The 25946-nt window shown below is 33.0% G+C and overlaps 1 protein-coding gene across 1 annotated transcript in view; it reads right to left on the minus strand.

Annotated features, from left to right (window-relative positions):
* The window catches only part of LOC134723093 (E3 ubiquitin-protein ligase rnf213-alpha-like), a 119422-nt gene that overhangs the window by 21479 nt on the left and 71997 nt on the right, over positions 1-25946 (minus strand). Inside the window, exons 67-77 of the mRNA XM_063586733.1 lie at positions 22518-22641; positions 21846-22114; positions 21597-21717; positions 18758-18874; positions 18171-18287; positions 17565-17624; positions 16920-17111; positions 16301-16403; positions 15647-15681; positions 14562-14659; positions 10492-10645 (exon numbers count right to left, since the gene is read on the minus strand). Of these exons, the coding sequence (XP_063442803.1) occupies positions 10492-10645; positions 14562-14659; positions 15647-15681; positions 16301-16403; positions 16920-17111; positions 17565-17624; positions 18171-18287; positions 18758-18874; positions 21597-21717; positions 21846-22114; positions 22518-22641 (1390 nt within the window). The remainder of the gene's footprint in view (positions 1-10491; positions 10646-14561; positions 14660-15646; positions 15682-16300; positions 16404-16919; positions 17112-17564; positions 17625-18170; positions 18288-18757; positions 18875-21596; positions 21718-21845; positions 22115-22517; positions 22642-25946) is intronic.

Raw genomic sequence — 25946 nt, forward strand, 5'->3', positions numbered from 1 at the left:
GGACATGCAGAGATTTAGCAATTCGGACTCAGCATAGAGTTGTTGCAAGGAATCTTAACTTTCAAAGAGCGTGGCACTCTCTATACACAAGACATCGGATTTCATATCTCCATTCTGACCGGATGTTGCTGCACATTTGTACATCCCGCACTGCTAATTTGACGAGGGTTTTAATACCGGTCAGAGGGAGACTAATGGTGACCATAATTCTATCCCCCAGCTACCCTTGTGGATATGATAAATTGCAGTCTTATATGCAACGAAAAGAGCGTAATACATGTATGGGGGAAACATGTTACCCTGTATTGTAAAAAAAAACCAATAAGGAGTCCGAAAAGTTCACACAAATTCCTAAACCTGAGATGAATACATGCTTACATGTTTTCCTCTGTTTCCAATTTCCGTCCCATATTCCTTGTTTGCTTTAAAAAAAAACCACCCATTTCCAAGTTTGTTACTTCCTAGTAATCCTCATTCCTTATTCGTTACATTACGCACTTATATAGTAACTTCACCTCTAAGATTCCATAGCTAACACCTGGGGTTGAAGTCATAAAACTTCGCTCATTGCTCGGAGCACACACTTTATGCTTGAAACATGAAATCCAGCATTTTGATTGGTTGATTTTGGAGTATGAGTACAAAAAAATGATTCGAAAGTTTTACGACTTCAAGGCCAGAGACAGAGTATAACATACTCATAACAAGCGAATAAGGAATGAAAGGTAACAGTGTATCAGTCGAGCGCCGAAACCAGTGTGTACACACTAATAGGGTTACTTCACATAAATGAACCCATAGCTAACACCAGAGACAAGAATAAAAACGGAAATAAATGGAACGTTAAACACACGTATTACAAACGAATAAGGAACGAATAAGGAACTGAGTATCAGTCGAGCGCTGAAATTGGTTCATAAGACTTAATGGGGTGATTTCACCCTTAAGAACTCATAGCTACATGTAACACCAGAGACAAGAAAACAATAATGAAAAGATAAAATTGAGAATGCATGGGAACGGGGAATATGTAAGGCAAATAGATAACAACCCGACCTAAGGGCATATAAAATCCGAAGGTCACCAATGGGTTTTCAATGCAGCGAGAAAATCCCGCAACCGGAGGTGGTCATCAGCTGGCCCCTAAATAAAATTGTGTACTAGTTCAGTGAAAATGGACGCTATGGGTCAGACTTAACTCTAAAAGTAAACATATACAAGTACTAAAATAAAATAAGATACTCTAAGGGCCATTTAGTTAAAGTTTGAAGGTATTTGGCCCTTTAGTTTTAGAGGAGAAGATTTTTTTAATAGTTAACCACGACATACGACGGACGAGGACGGACGCAAAGTAAAGGCATAATCTTAGATGGGATCCTTCGGGACCCGGTGAGCTTAAAATACACAGACTGACAAAAGCAAGCTCATGACTTGAGACAGGCGCAAAAATACGGAGTTGTCAAACCAAGAATTTATTTAAAAGGTGCAACGTATAACAAGCGAATAAGGAATGAATAAGAAACAGGGTTTAGTAGAGCGCTGAAGCGGGTACATACGCGCTTATAGGGTAATTTCACCTATAAGAACACATATAGCTAGCACCAGAGACCAGAAAATCAGAATGATTCTTTTTAAAGGTGCAACGTATAACACACGTATTTTAAGCAAAAAGGAAATAATAAGTAACAGGGTATCAGTCGAGTGCTGAAACGATTACGGGATCCCGCTTGATTAATTCCGCCACATTCTGTATGTATGTGCCTGTCCCAAGCCAGGAGCCTGTAATTCAGTAGTTGCCGTCTTTTGATGTGTTACATAATTGTTTTTCTTTTATTTTTGTACATAAATTAGGCAGTTAGTTCTCGTTTATTTTTTTGTTTACATATGTCATTTCGGGGGCTTTTATAGCTGACTATGCGGTATGGCTTTGCTCATTGTTCAAGACCGTACAGTGACCTATAGTTGTTTAAAATTTCTCTGTGTGTCATTTGGGCTCTTGTGGAGAGTTGTCTCATTGGCAAGTATACCACTTCTTTTTTATACATATGCGCTAATGGGGTTATTTCACCTCCATGAACCTATTTCTGCATGTAACACAAGAGACAAGAAAAAAGGTAAACGTTTTTCAAAAGGTGCAACGTTTAACACATGTAACAAGCGAATAAGTAATAGGGAATCAGTCAAGCGCTGAAACGGGTACCTTCGCGCTTAAAGTAATTTCACCTTTTATATACAAACCAAGAAATGTTACCAGTGATATTAAGAAAGTTAGGTACGTTATTTGTAGACATATAAGGAGTAACAAATAATATAAGGAATAAGGAATAGGTAACGAATAAGGAATAAGTTACAAATAAGGAATAAGGAATAGTAACCAACTTGGGGACGCTCATTTCAAGTTCTATTTTACTTCAAATTCAGCATTTAGCATTACATACGTAATTTTTCGATAGCAATATTGAAAACGTCTAGTGTTTCTTTGTTTAGATTGCAATGGAGCGAATCAACATTTTTTTCAGTTTTTTTTTTTTTTATCAATTATGCATAAATTACGTTACTTGAAATCGAATATCCTATTGCAGACGCCGGTGTCCTATAGCCATTCCTCCCCCATGCCAAATTTTCCGGTGGGAAAGACTGGATCGATCCAAATTTTCCACCGGGAAAATTGGCATGATCCCACTTTTCCCCCTCAGCGTTATGGGGGGGGGGGGGGGGGGGGGGGGGGGGGGAACCAGGATTGGGCCAATTTTTCCCCCGTAGTAGCGTGAGAAATATAGATTCTTACACTGCAACAAGTGTATTACGATATTTCTCCACTCGAGACAGTTAAATTTTATTATTTAAAGCGCGAGGCTTGCCGAGCCCTTTAAATAATAAAATTTAACTGTCGAGAGTGGAGAAATATCGTAATACACGAGTTATAGTGTCGGAATCTGTTTCTCTAATGGTTTTTATCGTTTTTTTTCAAAAATTTTCAGAAAATTGTGCTCTTTATATGCGACGTCATCAGGCAAGGTCGCCTTTTTTCATGACGTCACAATAGGAAAATTGAGAAGAAAACAAAACATTTTGACGTCATAATCAAATTTTGACTAATCATTTGCCGAGAACAGATTTTTCACTAGTGAGGAGAACTATTTTTCTCACACCGGTCAGGAAATGTGAAAATAACACAAAAATTAGAGAAGCTAAATTTTCCGCCTAGTAATATAACGTCGGCGACGTCACGGTAAGATTTTTTTTATGAAACAAAAGAATAGTAACTTTTCTTATATATCAGTTTATTGTTACCAAAGCTTCATCGTATGATTATACATGTGATAGGTATTAATAGAGATATATATGTCATATTTATACACACGAAACACATTCTGATGTGATGATCCCACTTTTCCCCCTCAGCGTTATGGGCGGGAAACCAGGATTGGGCCAATTTTCCCCCGTAGTAGCGTGAGAAGCTAAATTTTCCGCCTTGTAATATAACGTCGGCGACGTCATGGTAAGAATTTTTTATGAAACAAAAGAATAGTAACTTTTCTTATATCAGTTTATTGTTACCAAAGCTTCATCGTATGATTATACATTTGATAGGTATTAATAGAGATATATATGTCATATTTATACACACGAAACACATTCTGATGTGATGATCACATCCGTTCTCTTTCGTGGACCCTTGGTATCATTGACTTAATTAATACAATTACTTTCACCACTTCTGGTCAATTAGTATATTTTTCCCAGGACAGACGTCTATGATATCTCCAAAGTATTATGGTGAAAGTATAAAGTATTAATAAGTAAAAGAACTTAAAAAAAAGCACCGGATAGAGAGGAATACTCGTTGACTAAAACTTTCAATCAGGAGAAGAAGTCAGATATGGATGAAACTTCATTAAACTTAGAGGAGATATGAACACCCACTTTTGCCAGCACGGCAGACGTGGAATTACATGGACTAACCACATTAAAGTTTGAGCAGTACGCAAGAAAATACTGTAAAATATCATCTGCAATTGACTTCATTAAATTGTTAGTACGGTGCACAATAATCACTTTTAAAAATAAAATAACAATAGACACAAAGCACCGAAGTGAAAGTAAAATATATGCGCTGTTTACACTGAAAGTTATTCAAAGCCAGTGAAAATGTTCTCAAGTCGAACTAGTGGACATAGACGTCACAGAATGGTAAACATGTAAACAGACTGGTAAATATGTAGACAGACTTGTGGACATATAGACAGACAGTTAAATACTAGTATGTAAAAAGACTAAGGGACACATAGAAAGACAGACTATAGTTGACACATAGACAGACTGGTGAATATAAAGACAGACTTGTGGACATATCGACAGACAGTTGAAAACGTACAAAGACTAGGGAACACATAGAAAACTGTTGAACAGAAAGACAGACTAGTTGAAACATAGACAGACTGATAAACCTGTAGACAGACTTGTGTAAATTTGAATGAACAACACATTTGTAAACAAATAAATGTAATTTTAACACTGTTCGGTTTAATTTCCAGACATGCATATAAATATATTGAAATCTACATCATGGGGTGACAGATTGGCATGGGGAAAAGTTACTTTATGTAATATTATACGTATTGTCAACTTTCCGCAGGGGAAGAATGACAATGATCCACAATCCCCAGGGGGAAACATTGGCTCATGTCAGTCTATCCTCCGGGGGGAAAACTGGCATGGGGGAAGAAAGGCTATATAACACCGGCATATAGAGAGAAAATACACACAATAATCTGGGTCCAAATCAACTTTGCCTTAAAAAAAAAGGACAATTAACATCAAAGAACAAAAAATCGTCTCTTTTTGTATAGTAAGAGTTTCTCGTGTAAAACTGAACTATAATAATTCAAATCTAGCACAATACAATCATTTCTGTATATTAAAGATTTTTTTTCAGCAAGTTCATATGAGTAGATTTCCGCAGAAAATATGATTTTTTTATTAGTCAAGTAAAGCAAAAATATCATCAAGATAACGGTAAGTGTTTTTTAAATTTATCAATTAAATTTACTCCAGACGGATCTTTTCTTAGATTGGCAATTAGCATTCTTATCACAGTTTCAGAAAAAGGCTTTTGTATGAGTTACAGAAAAATAAATCTGCAATCGTGAATCTAACATAACATCAAAATAAAACATTATAACTTGACCGATTAATTACCGAACCACACTGTGATATGATTGGTCTACCAGGTGAAATAACATTAAAGTTCATTTGATCCAGCCTGTGGTCACTGTTGTATTTGTTTTAACTTCTGTGTTTCGAGGCGGGAGCTTTTTGGAGGAATATAAACTCTACCTTTATTTAAATAGCTGGAAATGATCAATTTGACAAAGATAATTGATCTTGTCATTAGTAAGTAATATTCCAAGATAGGATTGTCTTGAAGTTACACAATGACCTTCCCTTTCTGTATTTTGATTCTAATCAAGGATTTGTATCCTTGTTCTAATGCAGATGATTTAAGTCCAAAGTTTTCAGTTTTCAATATGAAAACTCTGAGTATATTAGATTTCATGATTTTTTTTCGAATATAAAAACTGACAAAATGTAGACATTGCACAAAATAAAATTAAAAAATATAAAAATATCTTGCAATTTAACTTAATCCTTAATGAACAAATAGTCCCCGAGCATCCTATTTCCATTACTGATTTCCCCGATTATAAGTACTATCAGATGATCCCAAATTTTGAAGCATAATGCAGTATATCCTTAAAAAATAAAGATATAACCAGGAATATTTGCAGTACATATAGTATATATATAATAGTACGGATGAGGGTTTGGTGAAGTGGGGAAGAGAAAGAAGATGTTGGGTCAATTAAGAATTCAATATATACGAGTGTCCCATTTCAGTGTCAAATGTTACAACCGAATGTTTATATGACTTAGCAATTGGAATGTCCTGGCTTTATAAAATAAAGTTTAGATATGGAAAATAAAATTAGTAACTATACTTTGTTATCCGTCTTATCTAAATTGTAAAATAAATTGCCATTTCCTCAACTATTCGCCCAGCTTATTATTTCGTGGTCAATACCTGGTTCGATTGGCAGTGAATTAAGACCGAGATGCTGGTCCAAACATCATCAGAAAAAATATCTACTAATACAACGAGTTAATCAAATATATCATTAGTCTTAAATGAAATATTCTAGTCTGAATTTTTACTGATTCCTGAAGGACTTCAGCGGGAAAATGACCAAATACAGATGGTTTATTATCCAACGTTATCAAATAACTTAGAAAAGTCAGGCAAAAAACAAACTAGAGGCTCTAAAGAGCCTGTGTCGCTCACCTTGGTCTATGTGCATATTAAACAAAGGACACAAATGGATTCATGACAAAATTGTATTTTGGTGATGGTGATGTGTTTGAAGTTCTTACTTTACTGAACGATTTTGCTTCTTACAATTATATCTATCATGAACTTTGCCCATTAGTAACAGAGAACTATATTTGGTAAAAATTTACATAAATTTACCAAATTAATGAAAATTGTTAAAAATTGACTATAAAGGGCAATAACTCCTTAAGGGGTCAATTGACCATTTAGGTCATGTTGACTTATTTGTAGATCTTACTTTGCTGAACAATATTGCTGTTTACAGTTTATCGCTATCTATAATAGTATTCAAGATAACCAAAAACGGCAAAATTTCTTTAAAAATTACCAATTGGAGGGCAGCAACCCAACAACCAGTTGTCCAATTCATCTGAAAAATTCAGGGCAGATAGATATTGACTTGATTAACAATTTAACTTCTTGTCAGATTTGCTCTAGATGCTTTGGTTTCATAGTTATAAGCAAAAAACTGCATTTTACCCCTATGTTCTATTTTTAGCTGTGGCGGCCATCTTGGTTGAATGGCCAGGTCATCGGACACATTTTTCAAACTAGATACCCCAAAGATGATTGTGGCCTAGTAGTTTCAGTGGAGATTTTGTAAAAGATTACTTGGATTTATGAAAAATGGTTAAAGATTGACTATAAAGGGCAATAACTCCTAAAGGGGTCAACTGACCATTTTGGTCATGTTGACTTATTTGTAGATCTTACTTTGCTGAACATTATTGCTGTTTACAATTTATCTCTATCCATAATAATATTCAAGATAATAACCAAAAACAGCAAAATTTCCTCAAAATTACCAATTCAGGGGCAGCAACCCAACAACCGATTGACCAATTCATCTGAAAATTTCAGGGCAGATAGTTCTTGACCTGATAAACATTTTTATCCCATGTCAGATTTCCTCAAAATGCTTTGGTTTTTGAGTTATAAGCCAAAAACTGCATTTTACCCCTATGTTCTATTTTTAGCGGTGGCGGCCATCTTGGTTGGTTGACCAGGTCACGCCACACATTTTTTAAACTAGATACCCCAAAGATGATTGTGGCCAAGTTTGGATTAATTTGGCCCAGTAGTTTCAGAGGAGAAGATTTTTGTAAAAGATTACTTTAATTTACGAAAAATGGTTAAAAATTGACTATAAAGGGCAATAACTCCTAAACGGGTCAACTGACCATTTTGATCATGTTGACTTATTTGTAGATCTTACTTTGCTGAACATTATTGCTGTTTACAGTTTATCTCTATCTATAATAATATTCAAGATAATAACCAAAAACAGCAAAATTTCCTCAAAATTACCAATTCAGGGGCAGCAACCCAACAACCGATAGACCGATTCATCTGAAAATTTCAGGGCAGATAGATCTTGACCTGATAAACATTTTTATCCCATATCAGATTTCCTCAAAATGCTTTGGTTTTTGAGTTATAAGCCAAAAACTGCATTTTACCCCTTTGTTCTATTTTTAGCTGTGGCGGCCATCTTGGTTGGTTGACCAGGTCACGCCACACATTTTTTAAACTAGATACCCCAAAGATGATTGTGGCCAAGTTTGGATTAATTTGGCCAAGTAGTTTCAGAGGAGAAGATTTTTGTAAAAGATTACTCTAATTAACGAAAAATGGTTAAAAATTGACTATAAAGGGCAATAACTCCTAAACGGGTCAACTGACCATTTTGGTCATGTTGACTTATTTGTAGATCTTACTTTGCTGAACATTATTGCTGTTTACAGTTTATCTCTAACTATAATAATATTCAAGATAATAACCAAAAACAGCAAAATTTCTTCAAAATTACCAATTCAGGGGCAGCAACCCAACAACCAATTGACCGATTCATCTGAAAATTTTAGGGCAGATAGATCTTGACCTGATAAACATTTTTACCCCATGTCAGATTTGCTCTAAATGCTTTGGTTTTTGAGTTATAAGCCAAAAACTGCATTTTACCCCTATGTTCTATTTTTAGCCGTGGCGGCCATCTTGGTTGGTTGACCGGGTCACGCCACACATTTTTTAAACTAGATACCCCAATGATGATTGTGGCCAAGTTTGGTTTGATTTGGCCGAGTAGTTTCAGAGGAGAAGATTTTTGTAAAAGTTAACGACGACGGACGACGACGACGACGGACGACGGACGACGACGGACGACGACGGACGACGGACGACGGACGCCAAGTGATGAGAAAAGCTCACTTGGCCCTTCGGGCCAGGTGAGCTAAAAATAGAAGTAGCTATTTTTTTTAGATTGAGTGATTATAATTAAACTGCTTAAAAAACAACAGGTATATACATTTCTATGAGTTGATGAACAGTTTGCTATTTTAGGCGGCATTTTGACAATATTCATAACAGTGTCACGCTTGTTTCTCGTTATTAAATACAGTTAAACTTTCTTATTAAAACACTCTCTCCATTGCTCTATTCCATCACGACTTGTTACATATATATATCGGATATAAATCGGAACGTGGATGCTATATCCATTTTTTTTTTAAAGATTTCAATAATAATTGCAATAAAACAATTATAGAGAAAGATACATTCTTCAAGTGATTTATTAAAAAACTATTAAATTAAAGCATTGAATGATATCTAGTTTTTGAATATCATCAACAACGTAATTCAATAATATAGAACACGTATGATAGATACTCACTCCCTCACTTTTGCTGTTTCATGTCTGTGGGCGAAATATGGTAGAGGACACTTTTTACCTTTCTTTTTTTTTGACATAAGACAAAATTAATAATATATGTGCATGTTAGACGATTACGTTTCTCGTACGTTTCTCGTCTTCATTACACATGGTATCATCAATCGAATGTTCATTAATACAGATTTGTACCTTTATATTGTAGGAGTGGAGTATATACAAGTACCTCTATTTTAAGTTAAAGCATCGTCATAATTATTCAATATTGGTCCATGAAATCCGATACATTTTGTCGTATTAAAAGTGTAAAATAAAATAAATAAAGCAAAAATTGTTGCATACAATAAAGTGTAATGTGCTACATAGAATTGCTACGTGTTCAACACTAAAATTTTGTGTGTTCGTTTGCCGATTAACAATTCTATAATTTGGGTAGGAGTGATTGGTCAAAAATATATATATGGGAGGGGTAAACAATCCTCTGTCACTACTGTTTTAACAGATTGAGTGACACAATTTGTCCATCAATCACTTACTCGTTTGAAATAATAAGTTATTATGTGTATACACTATAAATTAGAATTGATTATGTTATAAAAATTGCGGTTAACCGACATATTAATAGCGATTAATCGGTATAAATAGCGGTTAACCGATAAAATTAGCGGTTAACCGACATATAAGTAGCGGTTAATCGATAAAAATAGCGATTAACCGATAAAAATAGCGGTTAACCGGTATATAAATAGCGGTGAACCGGTATATAAATAGCGGTTAATCGATAAAGATAGCGATTAACCGATAAAAATAGCGGTTAACCGGTATATAAATAGCGGGTAATCGATAAAAATACCTTTTGAACCAAATGGTACACCATATATAGATGCCTTATTTAAACCCTGAAACCAAATTTCAGAAATCCTTGTATTGTGGTTCCATAGTTTTTCAATAACATTTGGGTTTGGTTGAGGCAAACTAAGAAGAGAATGGAAACTAGTTTGAGGGCGTACAGACGGACAAGGGTAGAACTTTATGCCCCATCTGCCATGCCAGGACATAAAAATATTGCTGACTATTGAACTCAGAGACATCTTCAGTGTATATTTTTATCAAGATGCACTACTGTAAATTCAGAAATTATTGCGATGTTTTTATTATTGCGAAAAATGTTATAATCCCAATAATCAAAACTCCCATTTTTTTATTTTTTATATGAATTAAACAGGATTTATCTCAATATCGAAAACTTTAAAATAGATTTTAGTCCAAAATGACAAAATCATAATAATAATTCCACGCAATAATTTCTGAATTTACAGTATTAACATGGAATTTGAATCTATAATACAGATTTGACAACAAGAGTGAATACAAATCTGGATATCTGAGTAACTATGTGGCAAGACTTTAGAGGGATACAAGTTTAAGTTACCTGTATATTGGTATTTGCTCCAATGTACATGGAGATATGAGTCAGTAATCTGAGTATAGCAAAAGATGATCTGTTTAACTGCCTCTCTGGTGCTGTTATCAGACCAAGATTTGTGGCTCTGCCTAAAATATGTCCTGTCTCTGTCCTGTCATCTCTGAAACATAATGTAAAATTGTTAATTAAATTTATTTTGTTATCAAATGGAAGAAGGATGTTCAGTCCTAGTGAATCAGAAGATACATTAGGATTATTATAAGAAGAAAAGATTTTTTTTTTTCTGAGGACAGAAAAGACAGAAAGAAAGAAAGAAGGACAGGTGGTCAAGGGTAACACTTAATGCCCTGATTGCTGAATCCTTATTTCCTATATCAAATAAATAGCTTTATAAGCTGACCATAAAGTGGTGTCAACCCATTTTTTCTAGACCTCTGAAAACCATCCTATCAAATTTCTATGTATATATAAGTGTGCATAAAATAATAAATTAAAGAAAATTTTTGAGCATGCTCAAATACACCAAGCCCCCACATTATCACTGGACAAACAAAATCTGACCAGATTTCTTAGTTGAAAGATTCTTTACAAAAGTCAACTGATAAAAACTTTCTAATCCTAAGTTCAAAGGGGCATAACTCCTACAAAAAAATTAATCGTATGTCCTGTCGATATGCACATCTAATTAGTATGTCTTTATTATCTACAAAGTTGGATGAAATGTTGTTGTGTGTTTTCAGAGAAGTTGTGATGACAAGAACAGGACTGATGGATTGACAGACAGACCAACTATCAGACAGACAGACGGACAGGTAAAAAACATTATACCTGAGGCAATAAATTGTAATGGGTATAATAATAATAAATAACCCAGAATCATTATGCATGACTCTTTTAACACTTTCCTTACTGAATTGTTTTTTTCCGCGACGTTGTGTGACCTGATCAAATTTCCGCGCGCAGTTTGCCTGGCCTGAATTAATTTGACGTGTGAATGGGGGAAAAAATGACGTTTTAGAAAAAACGTGTGTATCTTTGTTGTTTCTCATCAAATCGGTTTCAAACTCGATATTGTTACACTTAAGTATGAAAGGAGTGTTGCAATATAAATAAATTTACATGACAATACCTACTTTTGATTTTTTTTAACCTTTTGTGGAAAGAAAATGACGTTTGGTTTGCGAGATCTATTTTTTTTTGTGACCGGTTTACATTTTTGCCTCCCATCTTCTAAATTTACAATACAAAAGGTAATTAACAATTTCGAGTGTTCCTTTATCGAAGTTTTATAGAAAAAATAACTCCAGAGTCAAAATTCTAGCTTATTAGTCAGAATAAATACGAATGAAAATGGTTTGTCAAATTCCGCGGCGGCCATTTTTTTACCTGTACAATGCAATCACCAGATAGGAAGTTGTGTCCCTGGATAAGTTGGAGTTGTCTTTCTTAGTCCGATGTTTTCTTTGAATTTTTGCATGAATATAGATATAAATTGACTATTGGGATCTTTTGTGAAGTTTTTAATATTTTAATGGAGATATCTAATGATATTTTTTTCTGGTAAAATCAAAACTTTTGAGATTAATATGTGCTTTTTTTTTTAATGTGCAAATATTTTTTTCTGTTTTTTTTGTATCAAACCACTGACTGCATGGAAATATTAATTAAATGTAAGATGACCTGACACACTTATCCATGTACATTTAACACTTTAATAATGTGTTGATAAATTAAGTGAGACATAATTAAATGTTGAAAGACAATCATGAACTTTTAAAAATAAAATTATTTTGAAAAAGTGTATGATTTATTTTTAAAATTATTTATCATATGACATAAGTGTCCTGACTCCATGGGATGCTAGAATTTCCACTGTCTTTGGTTTTGTATTGTTCAATGATGAAGATAATTTAATGTTCCTTATTAAAAAAAAATGACAAAAATTATTAAATGAAAATGTCAACTGTAACAACAAATATAAATTATGAATATCCTTTCAACAACTTATCTGTGAAAACCTTTTCAACAAATTATGTATATAATATCATTTCAACTTAAAAATTGTAACAAAGTAACTGTTAATTTAAAAAGTTTAATTTTTGACTGAGTGGGAGACAGTGAAGCAATGGGGTAGGCAACGGGGGTTTTCTACATTTAACACAACCATATTTTGAAACCTTTTTTCCTGTGTACCTTTAATATTTACCCTAGCCCAGCATATGTGACACCTTATCTTGTTTCCCAAAGTCTACTGGCAAACAGAGTTAACCTACATGTGTTTGATCTGTCTTGACGTGGTAGATTTCACAATATAACATACACTGTGTCTGACGCTACCAAAACCCAAAGTTTGATGGCCCATTTCTTTGTTTTAGGAAACATGAATTGCTTGAATGCATCCCTCCCTTTGTAATGTATCATGAATCGTCACCTATCGTTTGGGGACATGTTGGTTCTTCATTTTTGTCTGTTAAGGGAGTCTTTAATTTCTGAGTTTGTAAGATACATCATTATTAGCCTCCCATCTTTGCTCACCTCACTGGTGCGTATCAGTGAAGTGAAGATACCTTATTATCTGCATAATTTCTTCCCTTTCTTTGAAAAATTAGAGACCATGATTTTTAATAACTAAAAACATGATAAAACCTTCAAGTATTGGGATTAATAAATTTCAGGATAAAAACAATCTATGTACATTGTCAGAAAATATAACATTTTTGTCCTAAATTCTAAAGCTCATACAATTATATTTTATTTTCTGTCAATGTACATATATATTTAATTTGAGAATAATTGCCTGTTAATATGTTCTGGATTTTTTTACTGTAATATATGTGTGTGGCTCTGATCTGGCTGCGGTTTAACATCTTAGAATTGAAATACATTTATATATGATTTATAAAAACATTACCAGTTTCATGTTAATTACCCAATTCTTCATGTATGTAACCAGTGTAACCTGATTTCCCATGCATGTAACCATTGTAACCAGACTTTCACAGACTGGTTACAAATTTTAACTGGATTCCCCATGGACAGCCATTCATGTACTGTTTGCAACAGATAAAGCCACCATTGCATATCATTTACTAAAGGTCCATGTGTGTAACCAATGTAACCAATGTAACCATTGCTTCAATGGGGGTAACAAAACAAGATACCTATATCCAGGTGCACATTTTGTGCCATATCTACGGGGGACATATTTACATCTGCCAGCTGTCATTATTTTCGTCTGAAGGTTCGCTGACCCCTTCTCTTTCAACATCACTTCAGGAGTGATCATGAAATCATCACCGATGTCATTTTGAGGTCAATGCATTTCATACCGTTGACCAAGAAGATCTACTTCTCCCACCGAAAATCCCTCAAACTCGTTCTCAGAACTATCGGACATTTTTGTGTCTCAGAATGTTACAGACACGATACAGACCATGAAACGACATTTTACTAATATTTACTATAATTTTGCGTCCTTGACATCGGCAAGTGAGAGAGGAATGTGATTGGATTGTTTTATTTAGAACTTCCATAAAAGGAGTGCGACCTTTTGCACTCGTGGGAAAAATCCAATTACCGCGCCGACGGAAGTCGGATTATTACTTGATTTTATTCTCCGTGCAATTGTTAAAATCGTTTTTCGTAATTTGTATCATAATGTTTATCAAAATATTCATGAAATTAAATTCAACTTTCCTTCCAAATAACCTTTTTTCGACGAAAAAGGTCACATGTTCGCATCACATGTTTGTACAAAATGGCGGCGGCTTATTTTGTTTGTTGACGCTACCGATCTTTCATTGTATTGCAGTATATATAAGGTATCAAATTCTGTCAGAATTGATATTCTTTAACTGTGATATACAAGCTTCCCGAAAACCTATATATGTATTGGTTAAACGTAGCTTTACGGGGGGAAATGAGTTAAAAGACAAAAAAAATATGATTATCACGTGATTGTCTATGCCTGAAAGCATTGTTCGGCCTGGCTACGGGGATGCCTCAACACATTGTTCGGCCTGGCTACGGGGATGCCTCAACGCATTGTTCGCCTTGAAAGGGTTAAGACAACTTACCCAGAACCTACAACATTATCTGGCCTTAGAACATGACGTTCACCACCAATCTGTAGTCCACATTCTCTACACTGACCAAGTACATATGGTCTACCACACTATGAAATACAAATTGTTTGCAAAAAGTATTATTACAAATAGAAATGTTACTGAATGTTTTAGTTTTTCATTCAAACATCTGAGGGTTTTAGACTAGAAAAATTTGGTAAATAAGGATATTTTGAGGCAGTTTTAATTTTTCTATTTCATGGTAAGACTATGTATGCTAAAATTAATATTTCATGGAAACTCAATTCATGAAAAACAAGAGGCTGTCACAACGACAGGAAACCGGATTTATCAACATTTATTTGTGTTCTGGCAATATCACAAGAACCATTACTGATGAATGGGGAAAGTGAAAATCGTCAATATGAAATTTGAACTCCATTTTTTAGTCAGTATCAACATATTAAAATTTGAAAAGCTTAGATTGAATGGTTCATGAGTAAATGCAACAATGTTAATGGAAACGCCATTTTACGATCTTTCAAGAATCATAACTCCTGAACGTTTAAAGTCAAAGTCATCATTATTAACCTTGAACTCTATTTTGTCATCTGTAACAACATATAAAAAATTTCAAAAGCTTTGGTTGAATGGTTCATGAGAAAATGCACGGACACGACTGGAAACACCATTTTTCAATCTTTCAAGAACCATAACTCCTGAACGGTAAAAGTCAAAATCGTCATTATTGAACTTGACCTCCATTTTGTCATCAGTAACACTATATTAAAATTTGGGAAGCTTTGGTAGAACAGTTCATGCGTAAAGCAAGGACACGACTGGAAACTCCATTTTTCAATCTTTCAAGAACCATAACTCCTGAACGGTAAAAGTCAAAATCACCATTAATAAAACTTGACCTTCATTTAGTTGTCAGTAACAATATATTAAAATTTTAAAAGCTTTGGTTGAACAGTTCATGAGTTAATGCATGGACAACATTTGATTGCCGCCATTAAATTTGTCACAAAAAAATTAACTTAAAAGAGTTAAGATATGCCAAAGCCAAAGGATTTAAGGTTAATATTTATACTTACATCACCTATAACATATGGGTGGCCTGTTGGACATCCTGAAAATATAATGTGATTAATATATTGCACTGATCTATATCTAACAATATTTTTTATCTTTATATGTTTGAATTTCAAACAGAACCTTTTCGCCAAGTCTGGCAAAGGATAAATATCTTAACCATTGATTTAGCTATCAGATGATAGTTTGAATACTGTGGAATAATTTATTTCAGTGGATACTAATTTTAGTGGATTTTGTGGGTACAGGATAGCCAGGAATTTATGTGTTTAATGAATTGGAAATTTTCAATTGGCTTGTATACAGACTTTGGCAAAACCACAAAATTAAATATCCACGAAAGTGTAAGTTTTCCTCAATCCACAAAAATTGGTACCAATAAAAATAAATAAATCCACAGATACAGATATTACCTTATTATATTCATGTTCAATTTACACATAGAAAATCTTTAAAACAGCCTGACAATGTTATATAAAGGAAGGCTTACTTTATATAAAATACAGGATTTTCAGTAGGAGTTGTTTCCCTTTGGAAGAGTTACTTACTATAAAATACAGGATTTTCAGTAGGAGTTTTTTCCCTTTGGAAGAGTTACTTACTATAAAATAGGGATTTTCCATTAGGAGTATTGTTCATTCTGAAGGACTACTTACTATAAAATACAGGATTTTCATTAGGAGTTGTGTCCCTTGCAGCTAACAGTGCCTCCTTTATTTCTTGTATTTCATCCTGGGGCATTGTAGGGAAGAAGGAATTCTACAAATTAAGATGAGTTATTGTATTTGATCTAAATTAGCTATGATATCATTACATCAATTTCATGTAAAAACACGTTATTTCAGTAAATCTGCTGCTGGTTTGTATTAATGGACAAAATGTAAGTTGAAGTCTATTTTTCTATGTTGTGTTTTGAGTACTGTTGTTTATCAGTTTTTCTTTTTCTTTTTTAGCCATGGCATTGTTGGTTCATTTGTCAGTTTATTTTCAATGAGTTTAAAAGTCCTTTTTATATCTTTCACCTCTCTTTTAAAACAAATCCTCTTTCATCTAAAATTCCAGTCAGTTGTATATTTTTACTTCCAAAGTACTTTTTTTCTTGTTTTTTTTTTTAAGAAATAAAACCTGTACAATTCATACAAATGTGTATGCTAGAAAAATATGTTTTCTCTAATCACAATAAACATACTTATAAAATTGAGAAAGGAAATGGTGAATATGTCAAAGCAACAACCATGTTTGCTTACATTAAGAACTGATAACAATTTTACTTACCACCATACTAGTAGGGTCTAGTGCTATTTTCTGTAAAGGTGTTAGCAGAGTTGTCTTTCCTGGAATTTCAGACATCAGAATCTTAAAGTGTGTAAGAAGACAGAACACATTCTGCTGAGCTAGTTCCATTCCTTTGATGATGTTTCCATTCAGTTTCCAAACTTTATTGTTCAGTAATCTTTGTGCAAAATCCTAACAAAGAATAATTGATATATAAAAGAATACAAGAATTTATTTCTGTCAAGCATTATTCCAATTCCAACATGGCAAATGTCTAACGGACAAAATCCATGTCTGAACATTGGAGACCATTATGTATGGATACCAAAAAAATACATATTAAGAGGTGCAATTCATGAGGTATAATTAACACTCAAGATTTCTCTCCTTTGTATTTAACTGTAGTAGAACTTGCTATATGAAGAATGGCTAGGTCCTTGCTTTGCTATAGGAAACCTAAACAAATTATTAGCACAAGAAGACATTGTATGAATAAAATATTTCAACTTTGTATTTTTCAAATGAGAACTAATTTTGCAGCAACAAAGTATCTATATATAAAGGACAACTAAATAAAATTATTGATTTATTTCTCCTAAAAATTAGAGGAGAGGGGGGATTTTTTTCAATACAAGAAGTTGTTACCTTATCTTTGACAAGCTGACAGTTCTCACTCATGATGTACTGGTTGATGAAGTCTATACCCTGTAATGGAAACAAAATTTAATACTGTAAATTCAGAAATTTTGCGATATTTTTATTATTGCAAAAATGTGACAGGGTTATCATCGCAATAATTTAAACTTGCATTTTGAATTTTTTTGTAAGAATTCAACAGTACTTCTCTAAATATTGTAATTATTAAAATCCCATTTTAGTATAAAATGACAAAATCACAATAATAAACGTCCACTATAATTTCTAAATTTACATTAATTTATTATTATATATACAAAACAACACCAAACATAATAAAAAAAGAACGTGTCCCAAGAGTCCTTGAATTGATAACCCACCATATGTATGCAGGAAAAGATTTATAATTTTAGTTTTGTGTGTTAAGCTTGGTTATGGATAGTGAATGTATAAAAAGTAAAATGTTGACCTTGAGATATGGTTAGTCTTTATGTAATTTTGATAGTACAAAAGCAAATGTTGATGTAAAAAATTAATGAAAATGGCAATATTAATTATGTGTTTCAAGTGAAGTAAATGGAGATATTAACTAGATATTACAAAGCTTATACCTACCTCTTCTGAAAACTTTTGTGGACTTCTATCTGTTACTTTGTTCATACATATTTCCCTGTGTAAAGCTAAATACAACTTTACTCTGCACTGCCATTCATTTTGAGGGCTCTGCACATTCTGTTAAAACAAGATATAAACTTAAAAATACTCAATGATGTTTAATCTTTCCCAGACTCAGTATTTAGTTTGTTTTATGTCTGTTTTAGATTTCATATTTTTCAACAGCAAGCTACATTTAATGAAAAAGTTAAGAACTCCGTATATATAGAAAGGAAACTGTAAAAGTTCTTAAAAAAAAATCTGCTTAAATGCATGAATTTGTTTTCAAAAGGAATACTATAATTCTACAATACAAATAGAAGTATGTTATATTATATGTGGAATATGTACTTATATTTGTTTAGTTCACCTTTTCAGACTGTCCTATGATTCTTTTAGAAATATTTTGACAGCTTCTTGGTTGCTTAATGTTCAGTGGCAAATATTGCATGCATACATACATACATGAAGTGATGGTACTACATCAAATGTATCTTTCAGGAAAAAGATAGCTCAACAATCAACTTGCCTAACTTATTGTATCATACCTTTAACAGAGTGTCTATTTTTTCACTGTTTTCACTGAGTATTGTAGTAACGATGATTTCTCTCAGCTGTTTGTACTCTTCTCCAATCACAATATATCTGTCATGACATTCCTTTACCTGTAATATAAAGTAATCGGTCATTAAAACAGCCACAGAAACTTGCAACACATACCTGCCAACTTTTGAAAATGCCCATGGGGGTTTTAGCGCGCGACAACAATTTCAAAGTTTAAAATTCTTTGCAACGACTATTTTGCGCGTGCTGTTTTGTAGTCTAGAAAGAGTGTCATATTTGCATGATTTGTAAGATGAGCTTACATCCCTTTTTTAAGTTTATTTGCATGATTCTAGTTATTATATCAGCAGAAAAGATGAACATCATGAACATGTACCTGAAAGACCAGGAATTATTTTCATGTGTAAGGATACTAAATAGTTGTTGACTTTTCCAATTCAAAATTATACACAAAGAAGGACCTTTATCAGGTAGGGAACAACACATAGGGATCCCCCCTCAATGTTAGGACATTTAAAACCACTTTTTAAGTACAAATGAGCACACATTCATATGCATATTATTTGAAGAAAATTATTCCAAAGAACTATACAACTTATGATCTATCTGGTATTATATGGTCAACACATGTCCAAGAATTTTGATATGTTCATACATGTGATGGACTGTAAAACTCAGATCAGGAGATTTGGAAATTTTGGTCAGGAGATTAGGACTCAGATCAGGAGGTTTTTTATCGACATAAATTTTGTTGCAAATGTAACCATATGGTGTAGAAATTGTGTTTTTTCTACAAATTGTAATATTTTTACAGTATCCTTATTGCCTTTCTATTTGAATAAAATAAAATATTAAGAAGAATCTATTTTCTGTTTAGTTTTGTTTTGTTTTTGATAAATGATTGTTCACTGCTTGCAAATAAATCATTATATTTATTTATCTTAAATATCTGTATAGATATTTATTCATGTCTCCATCTCCTTATCATCGGTAAATGTATAGACAAATAAGAAAGAAATGAGCTCTACATGTTTGTTTGCAACATCATAAATTAATTTAAAAAATAACAAACACTTACAGTAGTACTGTATGGCTTTTATAAGCATTATGAAAGTCATATTTGTAGAAAACTTAAAAAGACTTAAACAGTGTAGAATGTTTTGCTATTTCTAGCTTACATAATAAAATCTTATATATTCTAACATCTAATCCCAGGGTATTATAATCCAATTAAACTAACTAGAGCTTTTATTAGTCTTTTGTTTTTTATCATTATAGAGCTTTTAATAGTCTAAATGTACATATTGTATATTTCAGTTCCATAAGCTAAACAGATTTGTAATATAAACTTCAATTTAATCCTTGAAAGGAGGTCTAGATTGCTAAAATAATTTATAAATTTATATTTTTTTATTTGTCACAAAACATTTAAATTCATTTAATCAACATCATTTTATGATTATTTGATTAAAATATTAATTATTTATAGTCTTTTTACAATTTACATTTTTAAAAGCAAAATAACTGAAAACAGGATAAAACAAAGGGAAGTAACAAAAATGTATTTCAATATTACCAATACACATCGTTTTTATAACACAACGGCAGTTAGCCAGAGGTAAACGTCGTTGATTACCAGTATGTTGACACCCCAGCTGTCAAGTGAAGCCAATTAATTAGTCATCTTCTTTGATGTACAGGTAAAATTTAACACAGGTGTCAATTACACCCGTACAGTAGTAAGAAATGATCAAATATGGCGTCTGAAAATTTTCATTCATGAAATATTTCATACACGGGAGTTTTTTCTCCTAAACGGGAGGACGGGAGGAGACCCCTGAAAACAGGAGTTTTGTACTCCCGTCGGGAGGTTCACATGTATGTATGTTCTTGGCCTTATATCTTCTTTATTATTCAAAATAATAGGACTCTTCATTTATAAAAGCTGTTCCAAATATAATGTCAGAATTTCCCATTTTAAAGTAAATAAATCTACATTTTTCTATTTTATTTTTTACAAGAGTGACCCCTTTACCAGCTGTTTACTAAGGGTAGTCCCTCATTTGAGGGATTCCTCATGTTGATGGGGGGGGGGGGGGGGGGGGGGGGTCCATGTGAACTATAATGAATAGTACATTATACTTTAAATGATTGAATACATAAATGAAATTATGTTACAGCAAGTGTATTTGTAATGTCAATAAATTAGTGAATAAACTACTATTTATTATCATGATTATATTCATGGTAGTACTGCATCATTGAAGTTGGTCAATCAGCCATGCTTTTATTCTTATTCTGTGTAAGAACCTCCTTAATGCAGTTGAAAAATCATTTGCCATGTTCACGTTTTTACATCAACAATCAGTGGAATACAACACAAGTTCAAAATCTAGCATGTTAAAACAATCTTGAGAGAAAACGTTTTTGATTGGCTGATTAATTTGATCATGAGAAACACACAATTTGATTGGCTGAACACGATTTTCCTCTATTGGACACAGTTCAAAATCGGGAACAACAATATTTTTGGTGTAGATTTTCACCAAATCGTGTTTTAGAGGGTTTTTCAGGAACACGATCGTGCAATCGTGACAAAGGGTCAAAATCGTGTAGTACACGCCTAAATCGTGAAAGTTGGCAGGTATGCCAACAGAAACTGTCATATAAATTAATGTAACATTGTGTTTCATCAATCCCATTTAATTTTGCTCATCACATCTTATTGCATCACACCAATTTAAATTTGGTCATAGCATGAAACTTGATCATATCTGTTTTCAAAATTATCAGAAAAATAAACAGAGAAAAGAAAAGTTTTACCTCATTTGCCTGAAGTTCTGGTAGACAGACCCATCGTAGAAAACTTGCTTCACTGTTCGCTATGACTGTGTGGTAACTGTCTATACCATGACATCTACACAACTGCTTAACAAAATATCTCCTACAAACGAGAGAAAATCTTCACTAAATTCATATTAAAGACATTTATAATAACAATCTATATTTATATTTGAATTACATTAATTGAGATATGAGGTATATATCAATGACATGGCTCTAATTATTTACCTAGGCCATGGAGATTTACATTCATCACAAAGTTTAGCTGCTGCTTCAAACATTCTTCTAATTTTCTCGTCAGGCATAGATTTCTTTGAGGTTCCATATAGTCTATGGATATGTCTTGCCACTACTGTCAAAGAAAACCGAACCCTGGCAATGTGATCTATTTTGTCAAGGACATCACTGTCACACACAATGTATGGAACTGCCTCTCTTAACATCTGAGTTGCTGTGGTAACGTCTTCCTCTCCCCTGTATTGTTGATGCAGCGAATCCTAAAAATCAAGGATTCATATTTTAAAATTGTTATGACTGATGTCAAATAATTTTTCATCAGGATATATTAGTCCATATATTTACACAAATAGCAATAGCATTCTAGGGCAGTAGAATATTCCAGGGACAGGGGTGTAGAGTGCATACCCATTTGATGGACAAAAAAATTAAAAAATATCAAGTGTTCATAATAAATATAAATTTTTATAAAATCCTCCAAAAAATGTTTTGCATGTTTTCACTGGGCACTAGATCTTCAACTACAAGGATTTACATACAACCCTTTCAAAAATCTTGGATACACTCCTGTAAGGTAGTTACATAAATACAAAAATTACAATTTCATATTTGATGTTATATATTCAGATTCTCGAACACCAAGCACTCAGATGCTTTTCTTACCTCCATACATTGAAGAACAAGAAGACATAGCTCCACTGTATTATGAGGATCTGTAGAGGTTTTAACTACATCATTAGCCAGGGTAAAGTAGGCGGACAAGTGATCCTGTATTTCATGGTCGCTACTGAAAATATAAACATCAAATTACAGGTAACCCTTTGACCTAAAACATTTCATTACTGTAACAGTTAAAATTGACTTCAACAGGTTTCTATAATTAAATAAAGATTCTATGAAACTAATTGTGAAACTAGAGGCTCTAAAGAGCCTGTGTCGCTCACCTTGGTCTATGTTAATTTTAAACAAAGGACGCTGATGGATTCATGACAAAATTGTGTTTTGGTGATGGTGATGTGTTTGTACATCTTACTTTACTGAACATTCTTGCTGCTTACAATTATTTCTATCAATAATGAACTTAGCTCAGTAATATCAGTGGAAAATGTTAGTAAAAATTGTTAAAAATTGACTATAAAGGACAATAACTCCTATGGGGGTCAATTGACCATTTTGGTCATGTTGATTAATTTTATGGTTTTACTTTGCTGTACATTATTGCTGTTAACAGTTTATCTCTATCTATAATAATATTTAAGATGATAACAAAAAACGGCAAAATTTCCTTCAAATAACCAATTCAGGGGCAGCAACCTAACAACGGGTGGGCTGATCCATCTGAAAATTTCAGGGCAGATAAACGATTAAAACCCATTCAGATTTGCTCTAAATGCTTTGGTTTTTGAGTTATAGGGTGCTATAAACAGTTTCGTATAAAAAACTAGGGGTTATTCCCTGACTAAAAATAACCATGGAGGGAAACCCCTGTTTATTAACTCAATTGGTGCAAAAGTATCATGTTTTTTGTGTTTGATTGTAAAAAATAGTTACTTAGCTTTCAATTAAAACAGGTTGAATGATTGAAATATTTTTAAAAATTAAATTAACTTTAAATGTTTTGAGGGGAGACAACTTTGTAAACATCCTGTTTTTTTGGCAGTGAAAATTGAAAACTTATTTGCAGCCACTGTAGCTCTTTTCGGAGCAGGAAACCGTACCCTGTAACAAGATTTTTTTGAAAGGCCAGGTAAAAACCTACAAATTTCATACAGTCTTGATTATGAAAAATGTGCATGGATCATGTCTTCATGTCTGTGCACATGACCTGGTTTCGAGTTTTTTCTGTCAAAATTAGAGCTTTTCCCCCCATGTTCATTGGATGGAATGTTTTTAATATATTAAAAGTACACATTATTTTTATTTCATTATAAACTAGAGAACATTCTGATTCCAGTGATATCAAGTTTTATACAAGTATCTTTATTAATCAGTCCACCACTAAGGGTCACTTATGCATGGTCCCTAAAAATGTGACGTGATAGAAAAAAAACTGTTGATTGCACCCTTAAAGGGACAAATATATATTATAGTGATGTTTTAGCATAGAAAAGTGCATGCGAATGGAGTAAAATAATTCTGAAAAATATTGTACGGCATGTATACTTTAATTTAAAAGCATCAGTTTGGTATATTTAATGCAAATATTACAGATTTGTACATAGCAACCAGAAATAAGAAAACCAGACTCGGATCGAATATTGAAGTTTTTGGCATCTTTTTGCGACGTCATGATATTTTATTTAATCTCTCATATATTTGAAACCATAGGTTGCACATTTAAAGTGTAGATATTTTCTACTTTGACCTTTACTACTGATTAGTGTGACATAAATCTTAATTCATTATATTATATATTTGGTACTTTTTATAGTCATAAAGGTACATGTGCCATTCCTAAGAAAAACACTTTTTCCATATTTTTCTCAACTCAGCTATAACTTAGTTCACATAATACTAGGGACAAAATATATTTCAAGTAACTTTAGTCATGCTTATTTCATAGTTTTTATTCTATTTATTCAAAAGAAACCCTATTTTATGAATTATTTTCTTTGTAAAACTGATGAAAATGAGATACAGGAAATGTTTGGAATTAGCTGGTTTAACTGTTTGCCACTGGCCAATATGTCAGTACTACGCGACATGAGAAAAGAGCTGTATTATCACTATTCATGGTCACAAACCTTAAAGTAAGACATCATTTTAATCGGTATAGTGTACAGATTCAGAAAAGCTAAGAAATTTTAATATATTGAATATAAAATTTTGCCTTAAGGGTGCTATAAACAGTTTCGTATAAAAAACTAGGGGTTATTCCCTGACTAAAAATAACCATGGAGGGAAACCCCTGTTTATTAACTCAATTGGTGCAAAAGTATCATGTTTTTTGTGTTTGATTGTAAAAAATAGTTACTTAGCTTTCAATTAAAACAGGTTGAATGATTGAAATATTTTTAAAAATTAAATTAACTTTAAATGTTTTGAGGGGAGACAACTTTGTAAACATCCTGTTTTTTTGGCAGTGAAAATTGAAAACTTATTTGCAGCCACTGTAGCTCTTTTCGGAGCAGGAAACCGTACCCTGTAACAAGATTTTTTTGAAAGGCCAGGTAAAAACCTACAAATTTCATACAGTCTTGATTATGAAAAATGTGCATGGATCATGTCTTCATGTCTGTGCACATGACCTGGTTTCGAGTTTTTTCTGTCAAAATTAGAGCTTTTCCCCCCCATGTTCATTGGATGGAATGTTTTTAATATATTAAAAGTACACATTATTTTTATTTCATTATAAACTAGAGAACATTCTGATTCCAGTGATATCAAGTTTTATACAAGTATCTTTATTAATCAGTCCACCACTAAGGGTCACTTATGCATGGTCCCTAAAAATGTGACGTGATAGAAAAAAAACTGTTGATTGCACCCATAAGCCAAAAACTACATTTTACCCCTATGTTCTATTTTAAGCTGTGGCAGCCATCTTGGTTAATTGGCCTGGTCATGCCACACATTTTGTAAACTAGATACCTCAAAGATGATTGTTGCCAAGTTTGGATTAATTTGGCCAAATAGTTTCAGAGGAGAAGATTTTTGTAAAAGATTACTAAGATTTACGAAAAAATGGTTAAAAATTGACTATAAAAGGGCAATAACTCCTAAAGGGGCCAACTGATGATTTTGGTCATGCTGACATATTTGTAAATCTTACTCTGCTGAACACTATTGCTTTTTACAGTTTATTTCTATCTTTAATAATATTCAAGATAATAACCAAAAACATCAAAATTTCCATAAAATTACCAATTCAGGGGCAGCAACCCAACAAAGGGTTGTCCTATTCATCTGAAAATTTCAGGGCTGATGGATCTTGACCTGATAAACAATTTAAACCCTTGTCAGATTTGCTCTAAATGCTTTGGCTTTTGAGTAATAAGCCAAAAACTACATTTTACCCCTATGTTCTATTTTTGGCTGTGGCAGCCATCTTGGTTGCCTGGCCCGGTCATGCCACACATTTTGTAAACTATA

This window comes from Mytilus trossulus, chromosome 6 (assembly GCF_036588685.1).
Source record: "Mytilus trossulus isolate FHL-02 chromosome 6, PNRI_Mtr1.1.1.hap1, whole genome shotgun sequence".
Classification (NCBI taxonomy): domain Eukaryota; kingdom Metazoa; phylum Mollusca; class Bivalvia; order Mytilida; family Mytilidae; genus Mytilus; species Mytilus trossulus.